Source organism: Acanthochromis polyacanthus, chromosome 16 (genome assembly GCF_021347895.1).
Source record: "Acanthochromis polyacanthus isolate Apoly-LR-REF ecotype Palm Island chromosome 16, KAUST_Apoly_ChrSc, whole genome shotgun sequence".
Lineage (NCBI taxonomy): Eukaryota > Metazoa > Chordata > Actinopteri > Pomacentridae > Acanthochromis > Acanthochromis polyacanthus.
The window spans coordinates 11186012-11208566 of record NC_067128.1 but is presented as its reverse complement, the minus strand read 5'-3'; the positions used below and the strand labels follow the sequence as shown (position 1 = coordinate 11208566).

Sequence of the window (22555 nt, the reverse complement as noted above, 5' to 3'; positions counted from 1 at the left end):
CAACAACAGAGGTCCTGCATCACAACAGTGTGTCAGTGCTTTCTAAAACTGCTTTAATGACAGTTTCCTTGACAGCAGAATAAATACCTAGCTAGGTTTAGACACAAAGCTACTTGGTTGGGGTTAGAATACACCTACTGGTGTAAATAAAAAAACCCTGTACAACATGATCCCCTCTGTCAAAACACAGCAACACTCTTTTATAATCGATAAGGACGATTATGTAAATTACTCTACTGAACAATCATTTTGCCCTCTGTGCAATGTAATAACTATTAAAGGTGACAATATGACAGAAGTTAGTTAGTTAAACAGTCCTTACATGACCCAGAAATCCAATAATGCTGTCTCATTCATTCATCCATCCATCCATCCATCCATCCATCCATCCATCCATCCATCCATCTCCTCCCTTATCTGGAGTTGGCAGCTAAGCAGGGAATTCCAGATGTTCCTCTTCCCAGCAATGCATTTTAGTTCTTCCTGGTGGATCCCATGACCCTCCCAGGCCAGATGAGATATATAATTCCTCCACTGTCTTCTCTCTACTGGACCCTCCCAGAAAGTCTCCAAAAGCCCAGGAGACATCTTGATCAGATCTGAACCATCTCAGCTGTCTCCTTTTGGCCCAAAGCGATTCTACTCTGAGCCTTCTCATGATGTCTGAGCTCCTCACCCTATCTCTGACGCTAAGCCAAACCACCCGAGGGATGAAACCCATTTCCGCCACTTGTCTCCTCTGCTTCATTCTTTTGGGCACTACCCGGAAGTCCTGACCATAGGTGAAGGTTAGAATGTAGGCTGACTAGTAAATCAAGAGCTGCGCTGTCCAGTTTAGCTGTTTCTTCACCAGAACAGTCCAGCACATCTTTCACATCACTGCTGATGTTGCACCAGTCCCTCTATCCATCTCACGCTTAATTTTGCTGCCATTTGTTAGCTAAATCTTAAGATGCCATAAGTCTTTCACTTTGGATAGCAACTCACCCTCAACAGGAGCAATTCACTGGTTTCCAGCGACGAATACAATTTTGATATTTAAATGTTTTTGAGGCAAATAAAACAGAATTTTAATTGAACTTAACAAATCATTCACACTTAGCAGTGGTGGTTATCGCTTGTCCAGGCTGTGTCCCCTTTGATCATATTATTATTATATATTATTATTGGTTGCAGTACTACCAAAGATAGCAGGAAGACATAAACTGAAACAAAAAAATCACGTCCTTGAAAACCTTTAGGTAACGCCATCGATTCAGTCAGTCACTGACGTTACCTATAGCTTGTAATTCTAACACTTTCTGTACAGCTTTTCTCACTCAATATTAAACAAAGCTTTATGTAACATTCCAGCATCAACACCTTTTGTATCAAATAAAGAAAAGACAAATGACTGATTCACCTCCATCAGAAAAGCCAAACAGTAATCCAATCATCAATCAGACTTTCGTCATGGCCTACATGTTGGTGGTCTGCTGGTGGTCTGACTCAGAGAACACTTTAGAAAGCAGCTGTTGTAAAGCCTCACAATCTTGATGTTGCCATGGGCAACAAATAAGCCTCCTGTTGGAAGACTGTCACGGGATGTTTAAGTGCTCTCTGTGGTTTAAATGTTTCTCCGTCTGTCGCCTGGAGGGCAAACGCATGAGGAAATGATGCACTGTATTCGACAGCAGAGTGAGGGAGCCTGCAGCTGCTGTTTGTTCACTGAGAACTGGCTGGATGTTTTTGTTGTTCTGAAAGCAGAATGCACTTATTACATTTTTTTGTTGTGTTGACTCTGTTCAACACAATAGACCTAAAAAGAAATAAAGGGCCTCACAAAAAAGCTTGTCTGACTTATCAGACCTAAATTGTTCTTTCCTACATGGAAATTATTCACTAGATGTGTGTGCATATTCAACACAGTAGTTCATAAAGTTTAGAGGTTATAGATAGTCACTTTCCAAGACTAAACACCTTTGTGTGGGCCTCAGGGTTAAAGCACTAACCATAAACGAACTATTATGTCTCAATTACAATCTGTCCAAGGATCCTTATTTAATCTTATTCCCCATCTGTCTCCCTTAGTTACTGTCATCATTATACCACTGCTACAGTATACAAAAGAACTTGGTGTACATTTACTGGAAGTGTAAGAAGTGTTAGTGAGCTGTAGGTGAAGCATATAAAGTATTAGTATGCAGTTAGCGTGTTAGCCAGCTGTAGGTAAAGTGTAGTAAGTGTTAGCCTGTCCTTTAGCATGTTAACCATCAGAAGTTGAAGTAAAGTATCAGTTTATCAGTTAGCATATTGGACAGCTGTAACAGAAGTGTATGGAGGGTTGTGCAAAATCACTTTGTGTGTAATGACTTCAAACTGTATCACCTCTCAGTAATTGCATTATTTGTAAGCTGACAAGTAGAGTATTTAGTCTTCACAACAATCAAAAGCAAATACTTTAGAGCACCTATATTGAAAATATAGATTCCAAAGTAGAAACACTTGAATACACCTGTGATCACTGACGCACAAATTAGAAAACCTGTGCTCACTGAAAAGCTGAGTACAGCTGTGGTTTTCACTTAGTCTAACTGGATTAACACAGTTTTAAAATTACCAATGAACACCAGAATTGTCTGAGTTGGGGACTTACAGAGTCAATCTGCATGTCTGCATCATGGTGTGGAAAACAACTGAAAGAGGAATTTAAAACTTATTTAAGAATTTAAAAAGTGAAAATCTGGAAACACGGTTGTGGCAGAAATGAGGAGTTACAGAATGAACCATAGTGCCACTAATTAGAACTAAACTGATTGTACTCCTAAAAGGACACAGGCAATGCACTACTTGTGTAATCTAGCTCTGAAAAATAGATGTGTAGCTGTTTCAAACTTCAAACAGGACTTATCAAAGATATTAGAGTTTCTGTGACAGCTCAGACTGTCACGTTTCTGGAATGAACCCGAGCAGAGAACCACACTACTGAGGCAGAGATAGGTTTTGGCAAGATTTATTACGTGAACAGGAGGAGAGGTGGGGGCTCAGGGGTGAGACCAGAGGGAGGTGGAGGAGTGAGTCCGGGTCGGGAGCTCCGAAGCCGGGGACCAGCGGCTGTCGGTGATTCAGGAGGAGACAGAGTGCGGCAGACGAAGGCCAAGAGGACGCCTGGTGGATGGAGGTTGGCAGGTGGAGAGGAAGACGGGGTTGGAGAGGTGCCGAGGAAGGAGGTAGTCACGGCCGGTGGTTGGAGCGCGCTGGAGCGGCGGATGGAATGTGGAGGCGGCAGGAGGATCCGGAGAGCAGGAGGGAAGCCATGGAGAAGGAACCAGGAGAGACATGGTGTCGATTGGGATCCAAGGCAGGGAACACGGAGACAGACAAGGCAGGAGGGAATCCGGGCAGCTGGGTCTTTGGGCAGACAAGTCTGACAATCTGGCAGCGTGTGGGAGGATGAACCGGAGTCTTATTGCAGGTTTGTGTAATCACGGAGATGAGCCACAGCTGCCCGGAGACTGGAGCGGGAGTAATTACTAAGTGGAGGCAGCCGTGAGGCTGCACACCACTTGGAGCCGAGCTGGAGAGGGAGAAGAGAGAGAGAGGGGAAAGAGAGCGAGAAAAGAGAGGGAGAAGGATGGGAAAAAGGTAATAGGAGGCCAGGTGGGAGGGGGACGAGGAGGAGGCCCTGACACAGACAGTGTGAAGAACACTGCATAAAGTGAACCTGTGGACTACCACAATGAATGTATAGTCCTTACAGTTAAGCACGGAGGTGGGAGAGGTGGGAGTGTAATTATATGAGGCTGCATACGTGCTAAAGGTGTCGGGAGATGACATTTATAGGTGGCACAATGAATGTAGGTGGACATACAGTACCAAATACAGGCTGACAAGATGTCTCAGAGACTGTAGGAGTTTGGCAGATCCAGAATAGTCCAGCATGACAATCATCCAAATCACACTGCCATAGTCACAAGAGGACCCAAGTGAAAACTATGGTCTGGGCTATGTTATGTAACTTGAATCCAATAGTACACCTTTGGGACATTTTAATGAGAAAATACAGCAACACAACCCCCCAGCAAAAAACAGCAGAAAAAAATAAATAGCATCTCTACAGACATGAGGTATTCTCTGTGCAGAGCAGGTTAGTTTTTCATTCTAGAGTGTACTGTTCAACTTGCAAGCAATTCAATTACTGAGAGGTGATACAAATTTTTGAATAATTTGACATTTAAGTGATATTGCATTGGGGTGTTTTCACTTCAGCTGCATAATGTGTCTACAGGCACAACAAATCACATAAAAAAGATTATCTTTACAGCAGACATGGTCATGAGTAACACTGGAACAACTGGTCCCCCAGAACAACATTTAACACACATATTTGCACAAATCTGTGTAAAAGTCATAAAACTGCAATATGCAGTGCACCATTTCTTGTGTAGTTTTTCTTGTTTTTGTAATTACTTCGGGGACTGTGGCTGATCTGCAGCATAATGACCAACTGCTGTTTTCCCCCCACATTTTTCTCTTTAAGTTCTGTTAGCGGAAGACAGCAGAAACAACTTTTTGATTTGCAGCAACACAAAAACCATGTGACAGTTCTGCATAATGTTAAAGGCGACTTACATTTCTAACCTGATCTGTATTCCGAGGGTTCCTTCAAAAGCCTTAAAAAGCTTTAATATCTGCATTATCGTAAGTCTCAGTGCTCTCCTACCTTTTCGATACTCTGCACACAACGCCACACAGCAAATCATCCACTGCTTCCAAGAGCTAATCTGGAAAATGGTGGTTCAAGTATTGGATTTTTATCCTCGCAATCTATATTGATGGCCTTTTCACAGGTTGTAATAGACGAGCACTTATTGAACAGTGGTCACTTGTCACAGGCATACTGAGAAGCTAAAAAAGAGAGATTTAGTCGGATTGATAATCTCCAAAATGTGATGATTCTGTGCTGCTCCATTTATGAGTTTATTTTAAATAATATAATAGCAATTGTTTGTCTCAGTGAATCAGAGTGAGAGAATCTGGATTCTGTCTGCATATTTTAAATGTCTTTATGTGACACTGCAGAGGGATAGCGGCTGTCAGAATGACAGAAGCTGTTGGTGGATTGAGATTAATGCTGTGCACCATCTAATCATTCATTTGGCAGCAATGTTTTCCTGTCTTTTTTGACAGGAACGACAGTGATTGTGTGTCCGGCACTGAGAGCCTCCAAAATGCAGGCGACCTACAGCTCATTACTGTCTGTGTCTAAATGTATCTCTACAATTGTATGCTGATTGCTATTGATATTACAGGAGCAAATTTGAAATGTTTGGGACTTAAGGATTGTTGAGATATTTACCTGAGGATATGGTGTCTGAGCTTTAAGCAGGTAGAAGTATCGAGTAACTATGTAAACACAAGTATTACAGTGTATTGTTAGTGTTATACTAATTGAAGTGTTTTTTTTTTTGCAAAACCAGACAGAGTCTACCCCTAACACTGGATCATTCCCTGTTAGTTTTTACACTTCTAATCTGTCTGCAAAGCTCAGTGTTATCAGTATATGTACAGATGGGCGACAAATTAAAGGAAAAAAACAACATAAGTGTTGCCATTCTTCCTCAAGATATCCCCCCTACTTGGTGGTAGAGTTGTCTAACATGATGCTCCAAAATCTCCCATTGGTGCTCAATTAGGTTGCGATATGGTGACTGGGATGTCCAGGATGTATGATTCACATCATTTTCATCAAACCATTGTCATCCTAGGAGAGAAAAGTCCAATCAGGATAGAAATGTTTCACTGTATGATAAAGGTGATTATTCAGAACAACCCTGGACTGATTTGCAGTGATTCCTCCCTCTAAAGGGAGAGTACAACCATGTCAGAAAAATACCTCCCCAGACCACAACAGAGTTATCAGTGGTTCAGGTTTTTCCTCTCATTTGTGCCCCATCTGTAGCTTCAGCTCTACCAAATGTTCCAGACTCTCCGTATTCACGATGATACTGACATGATACAATTTAAAGTAGCTGTTATCCAAACTAACGGTGCAGACTGAGATGAGATCTCATGGAAACCACAATGTTGACATGTTATCACTCCGATTTAACCATCATCTGGGTATATTGGGAGGCAGACAGTGACAGCAGCTCAGACACCTCATTCACCTTTCATTCGTCCTTCCATTAGAGCAGACAGGTAATGGATGAGAGATGAATGAGGTCTGGCGTCATAAAGCCATGCAGCCGCATATAATACATCTGGAACAGATAACGTCATTAGGCGATATCCCTCCACCTCTCTGCAGACTGAATGCTTTGGCTGCTGTGACACTGCAACAGGCTGATAGCAGCCAGCCAGATTAGAAACCTCTTTGTTGCACCTTGTTGTTGAACACTGAACAAGAGCAGAATAGGTACAGAATTTAAATTTCTTATTGAACTCGACATTCACCTCTGAGGTGAATAATCACATGAGACCAGAGCCAATCAAAAGAGTGATTACGGTAGTCATCAATTTGTTGCTCAGAGTTCTGTCTATTACTCAAAGAACACATGCAGGTAAAGATTGTCAGAAACCTGAATATACTCTGAGTATTCTGCTCAGTGCACCAGTTTTATTTTGTATCTTTGCAGAGATATTGGACAATCAGAAATAGTAACTTACTGCATCAAGAATTACACATAGAGAATCCAGATATCTTATGTTTCTTTAGGATGAATACAGTGAATTTGTAGGACCTATTAATGTTTTATTGTTTTGTTCAGACTTGTTGTCACGCCCTCTTCCTCTCCGGTGCTCTGGCTCCGCTGATTACAGGCAGCTGTGGACGAGCCCAGCTGCTCATAATTAACAATCAGCTGCTGATAAAAGCCTGGCTCTGCCACAGCTCAGACGCTGGGCCATTGCATGCCGCACTCTGTTCCATAGACGGTGCACTCTGCTGCGAGCACACTGCTCTCTGGATTCACGGATTACCTTGCCTGCTCGTAACCCCTGATAAATGCTGCGCCACGTCATATGCACCTTGCTGTCTGGACTCCGTTCCCTCTGGATTACCTTGCCGGCTCCATCTTCCCTCTTCACCCTGGAATCCCACCCCTCCTCCATCGACTCCCAGTCTGCCTGCTGCTCAGTTCTCACCACGTCTCCGCCACCGTCTCCCTCAGCTCTGCTCCCCACCTCGTCTCCCGATTCCCCTCCCAGACACTATGTGAGTTCCTCTCCCTCTTTAGTATTAATTTAGTTTTCATCGCGGCCTCAGGCCACTGTCCTTAGTTAGTTCTGTTTAGTTTTCCCCGTTCTGTTTTTTCCCCGTACCTCCCTTAAGGAGTGTCTCCCTCTGTTATTTTCTGTTTAATAAATTCTTTTGTAATTCACCTGCCTTGTCTGCGCCTGCTGCTTGGGTTCACACCGCCCGTTCTTAACACTTCTCTCTCAATGTTTGAGGCTTATCAGCCAGAAAGAGAAGTGATGATAAAGTTTATCTACATTCACCAAAGTCACAAGAACTGACGACATTTTCTCTGTCAGAGTTTTGGTCACACTAGAACATGTTAACTTTGCACAGTCTGTTGTACAGATTTGGGGAAACAATGAGTTGCACAGTGGGTTGGTGGTTAACACTTTTGCCTTCCAGCTAGAAGATCCCTAGTTCGCGTCCCGACCTTCCTGGGATCTTCTTGCATGGAGTTTACATGTTCCAGATTCCTCCCACAGGTTTAGATTCATTGGTAATTCTAAACTGTCCATAGGTGTGAGTGTGTTTGTTTGTTTCTATGTGTAGCCCTGTGATAAACTGGTGATCTCTCCAGATGTCCCCTACCTTCACCTTACATCAGATGGGACAGACTCCAGCCCCCATGTGACCATAATGAGGATTAAGCGGTGTATAGAGAATGGATGGATGGATGAGTTGCACAAAAGCATATTTAGCACAAGATCCCTGTACCTTCCAAAAAAAACAACAACCCTGATATCTACACAACTTAATTTAAATGTTTGTTTCCAGTTTGACTGCAAATAGCGATTAGCTGTCACAGACTTGCATCATCTCCTGCTTTTATTAGGAGTGTTCTTCTACCTCAGCTGGCAACAGAGCAGTAACACCACTAGTTTCTATTTTTTTCTGACTCCACCTTAAGTCTCGTTTTCCACTCCATTTTCGCTCAAGTTTCTCACTTGTATCTAAAGAAATGCAAGCTTCTCTTGTGCTTCATTTTGCCTATGAACAAATATTTTTACCTCTATAAAAGGTCTTTCAGAAATTAGCTTTAAACTATAATTTCAAACATGGTGATAAAAATGAATGAGCTGAACTCAGCCTTTCACTTATCTGCATAAATGCCTATAAGTAAAATGAATAAGCGATGAATACGGAGCAGTGTTTTCTTTAAATCTATTTTTAATGCCAGTCTTTGCATTAACGTAATGGACTCCATTTATCATATTTAAATTTCTCATCATTACCAAGCACTTGAATACATAATATTTAATCTACATATTAATGAGCATGATCAATGTCCATATTTTTCACTCTGTTTTCACAAATGACACACTCAGTATCTCACAGAGCATTTATTCTATTTCAGAAAGAAATTAGCATTGACATGAGGAAAACAAAGGTGAGTGTGTGAACTAATACACTCTGGGTTAACTCACTGAATTGAAGTCAGAACTCTATAAACTGAACTTTTCTCCAGAACTCCTCCACAGTGATGCACTATACTATACTGTACTATGCTATGCTATGCCATACCATACAGTAATTCACAATATATTGTACTATACTATACTTTGCAATACAATACTATGCTATGCTATTATGCTATGCTATTCTATACTATACTATGGTAGACTATACATTACTATACTATATGTTATGCTATACTACACTACACTGTCCTATACTAAGCTATGCTATACTAAGCAATGCTATGCTATGCAATACTAAGCTATGCTATGCAATGCTATACTATACTATGCTATGCTATGCTAGACTATCCTATACTACACTACTCCGGCCTGTAGTAAGCCATGCTTTGCTATGCTATGCTAGGCTATATTAGACATTATTATACTATCCTCAATATATACTGTTGGTCAAAATTTAAGTGTAGTTCCATTCTGACAGCAGTCAGTATCAGTGACGGTTATGTGCGACTGGTTTCAAAGACGCGAACCACTGGAAGTCGGAAAAAGTTGTTGAAAGTTTTGGCTGATGTTAAATTGCCTTTTAAAGACGGTGTGATGGACAGAAAATGCATAGTGCACTAAAAAAAAACCCAAAACTTTAAAAACTAAACTTTTTGACCACCTGAGGAAACCATGTTGTGTAATTTGCAGCCATTGTCTCTTTTGCTCACTCAGCCATGTGTGGATAAAAGCAATCTTTGATGTTGTAAGGCACTTGTGCAGTGGATCCATTAAGCAGGCAGACAGAGAACCCTGCTGGCTCACTGGATGACTCATTCACTTTGTGGCATTTCCTCCCTGTGATGCACCGTCACTTTCATTTGCTCTTCAATTTTCATTATATTTAAGTGAAAAAGCCTATAAGCATCTTTACTGTGCTGTCTTTTTTTCACAGCGGCAAAATAAAAATGTTTTAAGATTGTGCATCACCTCCTGGAGTTTCTTGTGTCACAGTGGGTCAACAGCATTCGTCTGGTCTCAACACTGCTGACACATCGACCTGTTTGCAAAGCGCCTTTTGATGGCAAGTTTTTCTCTTAAGAAAAAACTCAAGAATCTGCAGCCACAGGAGCTCCAACTGTTAAGAAAACTTGTTTTAACAACAGATAAAATGTGGGTCAGAGGTTTGCTTTTTGATCATTCTCAGGCGAAATAGAGTTAATCTTATGCTGTTTATTAATGACCAGAATGGATGATCCACATGTATGGAAATTATGTGTACTGTTAACTGGGCAATGGGCTGATAATGTCTAAATTCGTTATCTTTTTATAACTCTTGCTGATTTTAGTAAGATTTCCACTACATTCCTCATTAACTCTACGGTAACTGATACCTCCTCTGTAGTCAGATAACTGTTTAGGTCCATTTTGCTGCATATCAATGAATTTCCAACAGACACAACTAAAGTACAAAAAGACACTTCCATCAAATGTCTCCCCACGCTCACTCTTATCGATTGAGGAAAACTTCAGCAGTGCATTAAAGACAAGCAACTAAGGCATGTCTATCCTTAAACAACCCTGTGTATGAAGGTGCTCAGATAGTTTGAAAGCTTAGCATTTATAATTGAACAAACAAAAACTTTATCAAAGTTGCTGAAGTTATTTATTCATTCAGTTCAAGCAGGAAAGAAAAAACACTTAAAGTCCAAACCATGACCTTCTGCTGTGTACAAATCCTTCTCCTGTTTCTTTATCTCCAACTGCAACTTCTTCTGACTTTCAATGACAACAGGAAGACGACACTCGTAAATCAAACAGACGTCCTGTAAAAGAGAGCATTCGTCAAAAAGCAGCTGTAGATGGTAAGAACAATATGCAACCCAGGCAACGGAAAATAGGTTTCTTTACAAATAAACTCCTTCTGGATTACGCTTTGAGGGATTTTCTTTCTTTTAGCCAAATCACGTTTGTGACATTTAACAAACACAAAGCAACGCATGACATTTGCTTTACTGTCACTTCTTTCAATTAACCAATCTTTCATGCCATGGGGCTGAACTCATCACCATGGTAACCCAGACAATAGAGAAGCTTCAAATGTGTAGAGAAAGGGTCATATCTTAGCGCAAATCATGACATTTTCTTTAACCTACTCAAGCATCTTTTCCCCATAAGCTTAACCAAGCTTCTAATTGATAGTTATCATTGTGAAAGAGACAACCAAGGCATTACATTTTCCTAAATCTAACCATATTTATACCTACATGCAACCAAATAGTGATCAAAAACTTCAAGTAATCAAATGATAATAATAAAGTAGTGATAGTGATAGTGGAGGTTTGGTCACTGTCAGATACCTTCATTACTCCTCCTTGTGTGGACTTTAATGCTCTTTCAAATTGAAAAAATGTTTTAGAAAACTAGGCATGAAACTGTAAATGAGAATGCAGTTTACTGGTTTAGGAACATTGTTTTGTGGAGACAGAGTTGCAATACAGATTGTTATTTACTTCATTCACTGCTGAATTCATTTTTCCTGACATGTCCTGCAGGTGTTTGGTATCACTTAATGTGAGGAACGCCGACACATCCAAAACATTTCACATATGGTCTCACCTCTGGCGTTCCTGTGACTGCAGAAATAGTCTGATCATTGATGACTCGAGACATGTTGCAAAGAGATCAACACTGCAGGTGTTAAAGCAACAGAAGAGGCAGTTTTGTGTTTTTACAAAATAAGAAATATTCACACATGAATCAGAAAAGCCTTGAGTTGGAGGATCTAACAGGCGTAGACCTACCAGTAGTTATTTTACCATCAAAACACCGATATGTGTTGAAGGAAACCTTTCAAAGCTGCTACTCATCACTGTTGCTCCTGAAATGTAACAGAAGAATGAACGAAGGCAAAGAATTACAAGATCAGAAAGTCTTCAAACATCTCAGTGAAAAGGCTAATTAACAATAAATGCATTGCAGTTATGTTTGTTCTTTTAAAACAGTCTTCACCATTATATTTAAACATACATCTGATATATGTAACCTGATGAAAATATAATCACAGTCTTAGTCTATCTAGTTATATGAATGTATATTTCTTTATAAAATAAAAAGGAAGTAATACAACTTATGCACTTTACCTGTCAGGAGTTTTTTTTCCCCCTTTTATGAGGCACCATCTCTCTGGTTAATTGCAGCAGCATTACCCTTTTTGGTGATGATTAATTCCTCATCTTCATTGAGTTCCTGCTGAGAAGAACGCCACTCTGGTGTAATGCCTCTCTTTGCAAAATTGCATCTTCTTTTGGATAATCGTCCATCCTGGGCTGCTTATACAATGCATTTACAAGCACAGTGTACGACTGTACAAGACTGATTTTAGTCAGCTGTCACGGACCACAGCTACACTGTGTTAATGCATTAGCAGAGATAAATAAATGCCCCCCAGGTAAAACAAGTAAGATAAAAAAAGAACAACAAAATAAACACTCACGAGAAAATGAAAGCAAATCCAGAAAGGTACCTAGAGAATGAATCTGACTCCCATAGATGTAGACATTGGGTACAAGTTTGTTTCTGCTGCACATTTCAGATTTGTCCTTCTTATCTGCTTTTGGCATTCTACTGTTTTTGAAATTGCCCAAAAACAACGGCAACAACGTTTGAGCAAAACTGAAAATGGCACGTTTTGACAAAGATTTGAATCATGCAGTAAGGCAGATCAAGACAGTGCTCGAATGAAAATGTTCCACTAAAAAAAATTGCCTCAATCACTATTGTGCTGGGGCACCATCACTGCATCCTGGGCTTAACAGCACCCATAGGATTGTGATTGGTTTAAAGACACACAAATTGTCCTCCTACAGCAGAATGATAATGAGGTGCAATCAGATCATTCTAGATAGGTTGTGCTATGTAAGACGCTGATGGAGATGTGGAGACACAAGCAGACTTACAGGGAAGAAGGTGTAGCAGGAAGTCACACAACACAAAGAATTCATTCAACTCTATTTATCATAAACCAAGCACAAGGACAGGATCATTACCATCCCTACTAAGCCGAGTTATGTTCCCATAGAATAAACCATTTCTATTCAGTCATTTTTTGTCCCACATTGGAAAAGGTCTTAGAAAAAGTTAAATTACTGCTAAGTTTTATATCACAAGCTGTAATTAGATTTGCAGCCTGTAGGAGCAGCTAACAGGGTTTTGGACTTCGGCTCACACAAGCTGCACAGTCCACTGTCTCCACTAACCAGATCCTCCAGAGATAATATATCTGAGGTCTGTCTGTGCATTCTAAGCAGCAGACCTGGAGGGAGAGTCTATTATCTAACCCGATTAGAAGATTTCAGTAAGAGAGACTCTCACGTTTCTAATTTTAGTTTTAAAATCTGATTTTCTCATTTGGCTCATGTCGGAATGATTGACACCGTCTGACAAGCTGATATTCCACCTTGTCTGGTGTCTGTCCGCACACATCAAACCCATTACGATATGAGGCAGCACAGAGTGGGTGGCCACCGCTGAGCAGCCATTCACTCAGATGGGGACTCATAAAAGACAGATTAAAAAAGACTTGGCAGAAGTACAGCAGAGGCATATCCTGACTTTAAGTCCTGAGTACAGATCAAGTTAAAAGAGGACTGAATGTAACCAGGGCAGAAATACTGTTAAAAAATTGTCAAAAGGCCAAACTGAAACTTCTCTTAAGTTTGCCTAATGTACAGATGGAATGACTGATGCAATTAGTCATCACTGAAATGGAATTAATTGGCATCTGTTTTTATTATCAGCAAAACGACTGAACATTTGACTCCTCCAGGTTCTCAAATGTGAGTATTCGCTGTTTCTATTGGTTTCATATCATAATAAATTGAAAGTTTGTGGTTATAGAGGATGGATGGATGGATGGATGGATGGATGGATGGATGGATGGATGGATGGATAGATGATTTGTAATAAGTGCGGAGGATGTTTGTGATCTGAATCCTTTGTGAATGCGCCAAGTCTGTAATTTATAAAGTAAAAATTCCACCGCAAATTACCTACCGCATTTCACCAAACACCGACGTCTTGTGATAATACTAGTCCCATGCAGTTCTGCATCTCAGTGATTGGGGGGTATTTTAGTTGTTTTTATTTTTTATCGCGTGCCTTTTTCTACCTCTTTTGCGGTTGAATTATGGAGGCTGCGGTGGAAATTACTGACAGCATTTTAGGTGCAAATGCAGGAGTCGTTTTATATCACAAGCTGTAATTAGTCAACAGGCTTAATACCAACGCTCTGACGGTCAGTCATCCCGACAACACTGTCCACTGTTCTCATGTCACATTGCTGCTTTGACATATTTACTGTTGCCATGACTACTACATGCCAACAACAACACCGAATGTTGCAACATGCACAGATTTGACATCATGTCCAGGCTGTAATGTCAGTAAATTCGAGACTTTGCTTATCCTGTGCAAATGCACTGCAAGAAACACAGACGTGGGGGGAGTAATTCACAAATTAGATCCCCAGGTATTACTAATCCCATGAGAATAGTGCATTAGACTGTTGATTAGACTAAACAGGACATTTGAAGATGTCTCTTAGCTCTATTCTGTGGCATTGTGATGGTATTTTTAAGTATTCAAATGTTTCACAGACTAAACAAGTATTGCATCAGTGAATGAACAGACGATGAAAGTAATATTTTGGTGCATTCCAGCTATGTCTGTACTCACTCAATTATCTGTAGCGATGTGAAGGAATATTAGTTTGACTCCAGTTGTGTTTATAGAGTGACTACATTTCTCTCACAAACAATCCAGCCGCATCATATCAGTTTCACGTATCAACATCTTTAGTAAAGAAGTCTCTAGTGCTTGAAATGAACTCATCAAACTAAACTGCAGTGGAAACTATTCAAATTATTTTGGCTATTTAATATAACTTTAAACAGCCGAGAACATTAAGCTGAGCCTTGGAGGAGTGATAGCCAGCTACACAATTGTAGCACCAAAAGCTTCATCACCACAAAAATACAAGCAGTCTAAGAAAAAAAAGCAAATGTAATTAGAAACTGGGTACGTTTCCAAATCCCAGATACAAACTGAATGAAAAAACAGGTCTGCAATAAGGGAAATCTTGATTGTAATCATGGCCATTATAACCACATAAAAGACTGTACATCCTTTATGCTCCGTCAGAACTAATCAGACCTCACATTAATTTCACTGTGTGCACTGGAAAAAAGTGTCACTTGGCAGAGGATTAGAGTGTGTGTTATCTGTGCTGGAGAAGAAATGAGGACAAACGGAGGAAAATCCTTCCACAAAAGACAATTCAACATCCACCTCATATGCACCAGTGAAGGACAGTCAAGTCTTCAGAGCTGACAGCACATTATTTTTATTATTCGCGCCTCACAGCTCACCCGTTTCCTTCTAATGCTTTGAGACGATGGATTCTGTTCTTAACATCTCTCACGGGGTTGTGCTGTTTTGTTTCTGGTCAGATATGATGGAGGCAGCTTCAAATAACTATCTCTGCTGTTGCAACATCAAAATTCTGACCTCGATATGATACCTGCCTCAGTATTTAAATACCACAGCAAAGAATCGAACACGAGTTAAAATAATGTGATAATAATATAAGTGCAATCAGGTGAAAAGAATTAATAAAAAAGATGATGAAGGAAAACTGCAGGAGCGGTTCATCAAGATCAGCTGTTGCTCAAGTTTCTTCTCATCACATTGCTTCTTATTAAAGGTTAAATCCTTGGAGTGGGAGCAGTGCTTTAGTGCACATTTTAATCACCCACTTTCATTGTGCAGGAATTCAGCTGGTCATTATAACTGCTGCTGTTGATCTGAATACTTGAGAACACCAGATTTTTAGCAGTAGTATGAGTTCAAGTTTGCATAAAGAGATGTTTTTCACCCTGGCCAGTTAACTAAAAACATAAAAACTAAGTTTTTCAAGGCTGGGTGGATTTTAAACAGTAAGTGAACAGTTGGTTGTGAGAACTGGGGTGCTACATTGGGGGCCGCATTACAAAATCCAGGTGACTGAAATGGCAAAGCTCTGTGCTGAGTACCTATTAGAGCCCGTGTGGGACTGTTTTCTGCTCCAGCTGGATTTCTGACCATTACCAGCCCTTTCCACAGTATGCATATCAACACTCACAAACATTCACACCTGCACAGTAGAGATTTCCATTGACTTATTGTATCTTTTCCCACCCTGTCGCATTAATGAAGAGATGCACATCTGACAAAAATACCACAACAAAATTACATTAACATTCAGAATTTGATATTATCACACACATCTCATGTATTTCTTGATAGTATCTTGCTGGAAATGTGCATTTTTTTGTCTTTGAAATAGGGCTTACTTTAATCTGAGAGAATGGCGCAGATGCCACCTCAACCCACAGGTGCCAGACTTTATCCTGTTAAACATCAACACTTGTGCAATTTGGTCACAACAAAGTTCTTCTCCATCTTTGTGACAACTGGGAAATGTATCCAAATGTCAGACTTGTTTTGCCAAAAAACACTTAAATGTTTGTTTCTACTTCATTTGTTGACGTGCTGGTTGTGGTAATTCCTGCGACCTGCAGCTGTTTCGAAGTTTAAACTCTCTAGTGTCCAGTTTGTCCAAGGTGGGACAAACCATGAACTGACAACAGGGGTGTGTTAAATTTAATTTTAGGGACACGACCCAAGGAAGTGAGTGGTTTGATCCATGTCACAATCAAAGCAAATAAGGGAGTAGCAGATGAAGATTCAAGATGAAGACTCAACTACATAAATAAAAACAGACATGAAGAAGAAAACCTGATGTTGACATTTCAGATAACCAGCAAAATGTGGAAGATATACGGAGAAACATCCAACAACAAAGAGATGCGGAGGGAGTTCTCCGGGAAAAACCTGTTTCATTTCTTTTTAGCACTAGAGGTGAAAAAGTCAGCAGATACACAGACGTCAGAAAGACGCTTAAGACCAAAATACTCTCACATCCAATAACTGAAGCTTCATTCTGTCTCAATAAAGCAGCATCTTACATGAGTCAGGAGAAACTATCCAGGCGAAGCAGGAAAATATCCTCAAAGAACAGCTGCACTGTTGGAAAATTACTTTTGTAGTTAAAAGAACTGAGATTTTGCTTTTGAATATGTAACAGTGTCGTGACTTTAGGGCCTTCTCCTTACATCAGAATCTAGCTCTAAGCTGTTTAGCTCAGCTCATGGTTACATGATGCCCTATATTCCTACATGAATTTCAGTTCAAGAGCCACATTGCTACAGTCATGTGAAAATATCCCAAGAAACTTGTTGCTTTTTAAAATGTATTTGGACAAGAACACAAATCTTAACCTGCGTGATAGAGTTTCTACAGATGAAGGTAGTAAATATTCTTTTTTTACCATTTATTCAATAAACTTCAACAGGTTGATGTAATATTCTTCTGTAGAAAAAGCAAGTACATGTTGTGTTGCTTTGCAGTTAGAAAAAAAGCAGATTGTGGTAATTAAAAGCTTAACTTTTACTCAAACAACTTAGAGAAAGAGTTAACAGAAGCAGACAGGGGCTCTAACAAAAGGCAGCCGGAGAATCCAACTGCAAACCAGTGAACAATTCAAACAATAAAGTCCAATAAAGAAATCCAAACAAAGACCGGGGAAAATCCAACTAGAAAAGAACCGCAGGGGCATGAGAGGAGAAGCAGGATCCACAAAATACATTCGACCTCATACACAAGGTCTCATTTCTCTATTTTGAGTCTCCTCGTCCTCCTGTCTGCGACCCAGAAATCGATCTTGAAGAAGGTCTCAGTTCTGAAAATGCGTCTCGAGGAGAAATGAGGCATGTCTGAGGATTTATGTAGAACTCTTTCATGTGTCGTGTCATTCCTCTCAGCACATGTGTGTTACATAAAAACAAAACCGCATGACATCCATTCATTTTAGTTGTCAAGTTGTCATTAACATTGTTCTGCTCCTCTGACAGAGGTGATAAAATAGTAAAACAGGCTGCAGCAGAACAGTGGATAGATCATGTGCCACACGACATATCTAACTGATTTGAAAGCAGCAGCTCAGAGACTTGGATGTCTTATTTTGTTAAAAACCTGTTGCCTCCCCTCATGTCTCTATCTAGTCCTCCGCTCACAACTCTGGTGGGAGCGATGACAATTGGAGGAGAGGAGTGGAGGATGTGCAAATTGAAAAATGAGAAGAGGGAGCACACAGACTAAACACATCGGGGAGAGCAGGGGAACAAGGAGGAACTGATCGGGGCTGGAAATCACACAGGTGTGAAAACCAACAAAGACGCAGCACACAATAAAGGAACGATTCAAAACACAACAGGAAACAAATCTCAAACCACGACAGTAGATCAGCAGTGTAGCATTAATGTCGCTCCCTTTAGCAGACACAACTTCTTCGAAGTGTTTTGCATATTTATCCACCAGCTTCTGACATCAGCTTGTTGGAATTAGTAACCTCTCAGATGTTTGAAGGTTTTCTTGCTCATACTGCTGATTTCAAATCCCCTTAAGTCAAATCAGCAGGATTCAAATGGGGGCTATTCTATAACCCTTCTTTTTAAAATCATTCCTCTGTGTCTGTGCCGTGTTTGGGATCAATATCTCGGCAAAATGTCCAATTCTAGTTCAGAAAGGTGACCTCAATTTATCTTCAAGCATTCTTTGATTCGATGTAATTCATAGTTGAGTCAATAACTGCAAACTGCTCATTTCTGATGCAAGAAGCATCCTCAGACTGCAACATCTCCAGAACCATAGTTGGTCTAATGTTCTTCTGAAAAGATTCTCAGCCTGCACCGAACATTTCTACTGTTAGTGTGGCGAAACAGCTATACCTTTAATTCATCAGTTAAATTACTCCAAAGGCTCTTTCGTGACTCACCTCCCCATGCGCTTCTGTCTTTCTGATTGTTCCACATTTCACTGAGGAGGTTTTATTCACTAATCTGGAACCCCCGAGTCTAATTTGATCATTTGAAGCTCAGATAAATGTATCTATAACTTGAACGGAATGATCAAATGTCAATTTTATGTGTCAACTCTTCATGAAGAGAGGATCGAACAACTGTTTGTTTAAAAATGTTGTAAAAAGTCAACAGTTTCCATCAGATATCACGATTGTTCCACATGACTGTACCTTCATCTTCATCATCATCATAATTCATCATAACATCTTAGCTTATATAGCACTGTGTTTTGACAGCCAAAAGGAAACTCAGGAGGTAACTTAACAACAAGCACAATAAAGCTAAAACAAGCAGGCAAAAATGCAAAACACAATTATCTCCATATGAATAAATACGAGTAAAATAATTAAAGCAATCAAGCCTTAATAGTCACTGTTAATAAGGCACATTTTAAACAACAGCCAATGATGCAAATCGCTTTCCATTAAATGAATAAAATTAACTTTACAAAATTACCTGTTACATTTATATATTGAATTTCAGACCCTACAGTATTATTTATTATGTAAATTTACCCGAGTAAATTACATATTAAGGTTAAAACTCTTTAATAAATACATAAAACGCACATTTATCTAGCTAATTCAATCTTTAGGTTAATACACTACAATATTCACCTTTTCATATGAGGGACAAGGTGCTCAATAACAGATTAATCCATCCAATGTCACACATAATAATAAAAATAATAAAGAAAATTTCAGATCCGATCTTACTATAGGTGCAGCCATAGTTTATGGTATAAAAATCCACAATTATCAGCTGTGTTGCAGTCATTCAGGACAGATATCGTTGTATATTGACCCTGTTAATATTATAATAATAGTATATATGTCAACAAGTGAAAAAAAAAACCGTTTCTCTACTGTTGCAGCATCTTTAGAAACTAATTCATCTTTCAAACGAAGCTGGATCAGCGTAAGTCCAACTTCGCAACATTAAACTTATTTAATTACTATAATAATCGATGAAAATTACTACATTAGCCAAAATATATTTACCAGCTTGGTATTACATGACACATGCAAACTCAAACAGAGAAAAAAGTTCCACTGATGGCGCTCTTCGTGTATTCCCAACTCAGTTAAACAGCAAGAATGAAACGTGACGGTTTATTTATTTTTTCTTACCTGCGCTGCCATGAAGGACAGATCCATGGTGGCTCTTTATCGGGACGGTTCAGGTGTCTGGTCCTCCTGAAACTGCGTCCGTCGAGAGGTTTCCTAGTCCCGCTGGGAAGGACACGATCCCCGGCTGGAGGAGAGACTCTGGAGCATTCTCCACAGACCGAACACCAGGCAGCGTCCTCATGCAAAAGCGAAACTAGAAGGTTTAAGAGAGTCAGAGGGGGAGGTGGAAGAGAGAGAGAGAGAGAGAGAGAGAGAGAGAGAGGGGAGAGACGGACAGAGAGCGAGATCACAGCTTATAGCTCACATGCTTTCTTCTTCAGTGTAGCACGAAGTTAATTTCTTGCTGCAGAATTCATTATCAAGACGTAACAGGATATAAAATTGGATTCAGGCTGTTTCCTACTAATGCACTTTTGATTTAATAATCTTTGTTAAGTTGAAAAATGTGCTTTTCTGTTTCGTTTTATGACTTGGACAGGACTGGTCCTCAAACATTTCAGCCTCTTTAAGCTCCTTTCAGTAAAGCAAAAATGAATTAGGCTTTTTACAGTGTAGATAAAGAAAATAACTCAAGTTCATAATGAACATCAAAAGAAAAACACCAACCTATGCATGCAGTGCAGAATTATGCCGTTAAACAGTGATTATTAACGTGGAACTAGTTTGGTTACATCTCAAATCAAGTCTTTCAGGATAAGGTGAGATTTCAGGGACTACAAACCCAAGAAAAAACAATCATATGTCTGTGTAGATTCTGCCAGATCCTGATAATCCTAAGTGCTTCAATAGAAGTCTGTTGGACGTCTCTTTTTCTTCTTAAGTAAGTTTCACCTTCTTCCAAGAGACTTCATCAATTCTATCTGATTGGTGGGGAGTCCAGCCACCAATCAGACTCTCGGGGTGAGCGCATCTATTCTCACCCCGAAATCACATGTTCATGGTCCATTCATGACCCAAGAATCATTTGGTATGAAAGGTTGTGAAACTGTCAGAGGAGGTATCTCAACACTACATTATAAGTACCTGATCAGTGGCGTATGATATGAGGTTTCCAGTGTAGTTATTCTCACCTCCAAATATCTTACAGCCCTTTAACAAGACAAGAGTCACATGAGTCAAAATGCTCAAGATGCTCAAGATTCAATACTGTGCTATAAGTACCTGATGAGTGGTGTTGAAGGTCCCTCCTTCTGTCTAGAGATGGCTCCTCCATTTCAGTCCAGACACCCCCTTCACTCCTCTCTAAAAACCATCAGTCTTATTTTTCTTCACATTGCTGTCTTCAAATTAGTGTTTCTTGTCTTCTAGATGCAGGTCTGTCATGTCCTAAGGCTCTACTGTTTGTAGAACAGTTGTTTGGTTTTTGTATAAAGGTCTGTGCACTCCTTGTTGCATTGGACTGCATATATTGTGTTGCTTAGCTTGTATGTATGTCCTTTCTATGAGCTGGTCTTAAGACTTACTGATCTGATGACTCCCAACACTGATTAACCTCAGACCTACACTGTTTTTCAACCACTAATCATTCACAAAAGCTTCTCATCTGGGTCATTAAAAGGAGCAAACCAAAATTTAAAAGAAACTTAATTGTTCTCCTTCCTTTAAAGCATGAATATAAATTGTCAGAGTATCTCTTTTTTTTTTTATCAGAGATACATCCTGACTAAGTACAGACTCAGTGATCACAGTCTAATCATGGAGAAAGGACAACACAAGAAGTTACATCTGCCAACAGAGTCTGTCTCACTGCATGACAGGTGAGCTAGAGATGGCCCTGAAACCACGACAGGTATAATTATATAGGAGAAGAATAAATAAAGTGTCACTCTTTTTCTCAAATTTTACTGAACTCTATGACAATGAAATGCGACAGATTATATTATGAACAGGACATGCTGCACTTAGTCACACAATATGTGACAACATAATTAAAACCTCACTGTGCATGAAAAATAATTATCTAGACGTCCAACCCTTTTACACATATGGCACACATATTCACACAAAACACATATTATAGTTCTTTCTTATCCTCCTTTTCCCTTTGTTCTACTTAATAGTTTTGTCATTTGCTCACCTCACTTTAGAATTACAACACCCTTAATGCTTTGGCAGTATTTTTCATGCCGGTTAAGCATGTCGAATTAAATCAAACTGAATATATCCAGTCTGTACAGGAAAATGCTTTAGACTATTAATAGCAGAGACTGAGGTCATATACTCAGTAGCATTTGAAACTATCAAGTTGTTCTTGTACATTCTAAATCCAATGGGTTTTAATATGAGATCAGATATCTGGATTATAGTTTCTGCAGCTTTATTTATCAGGAAGTCTCACTGATCACTAAGGTCTTTCCCAAGAAAAGGTGTAAATAGAGAATGCATTTGGAACGAGATCAAATAATTCAGATCCGGAGGTGGTCTTTCTCAGATTGTGGTGTGATTTCTTTTAGGTGTAAATTACACCCACGGAAGATATTTTCCACCACTGTGTAGAAAAGATTCTGTAAGTCAAAATAAACTTTCTCAAAGGAACCAGAAACTTTCAAGATAGTTTGACTATCAAAAAACACCCTTAAAATCCTACAAAGTCCTTTAAATCCTTTCACTATAACCCATAAAATGTGGTTTTGTGCTTGCCAAATGCAGTCACATCTCCTGCTTTGTAGATAAAAGGTTGTTTCTGCCCCGCGGACCGGAGCTACAGACCCTACTGCAGCAGCTTATGTTCGATTCCAGGCTGACAGTGATTTGCTGCATGTAGCCTCCTCTCCTATCTCTCCCTAACTA

The 22555-nt window shown here is 39.8% G+C and overlaps 1 protein-coding gene across 1 annotated transcript in view; it reads right to left on the bottom strand.

Annotated features, from left to right (window-relative positions):
- Positions 1-21224, bottom strand: part of LOC127537733 (uncharacterized protein C14orf132-like) — a 29510-nt gene extending 8286 nt beyond the window's left edge. The window contains exons 1-2 of the mRNA XM_051960854.1: positions 20789-21224; positions 19766-19958 (exon numbers count right to left, since the gene is read on the bottom strand). Coding sequence (XP_051816814.1) covers positions 19766-19792 — 27 coding nt within the window. The 5' untranslated portion in view covers positions 19793-19958; positions 20789-21224. The remainder of the gene's footprint in view (positions 1-19765; positions 19959-20788) is intronic.
- Between the last annotated feature and the right edge of the window lie 1331 nt (positions 21225-22555).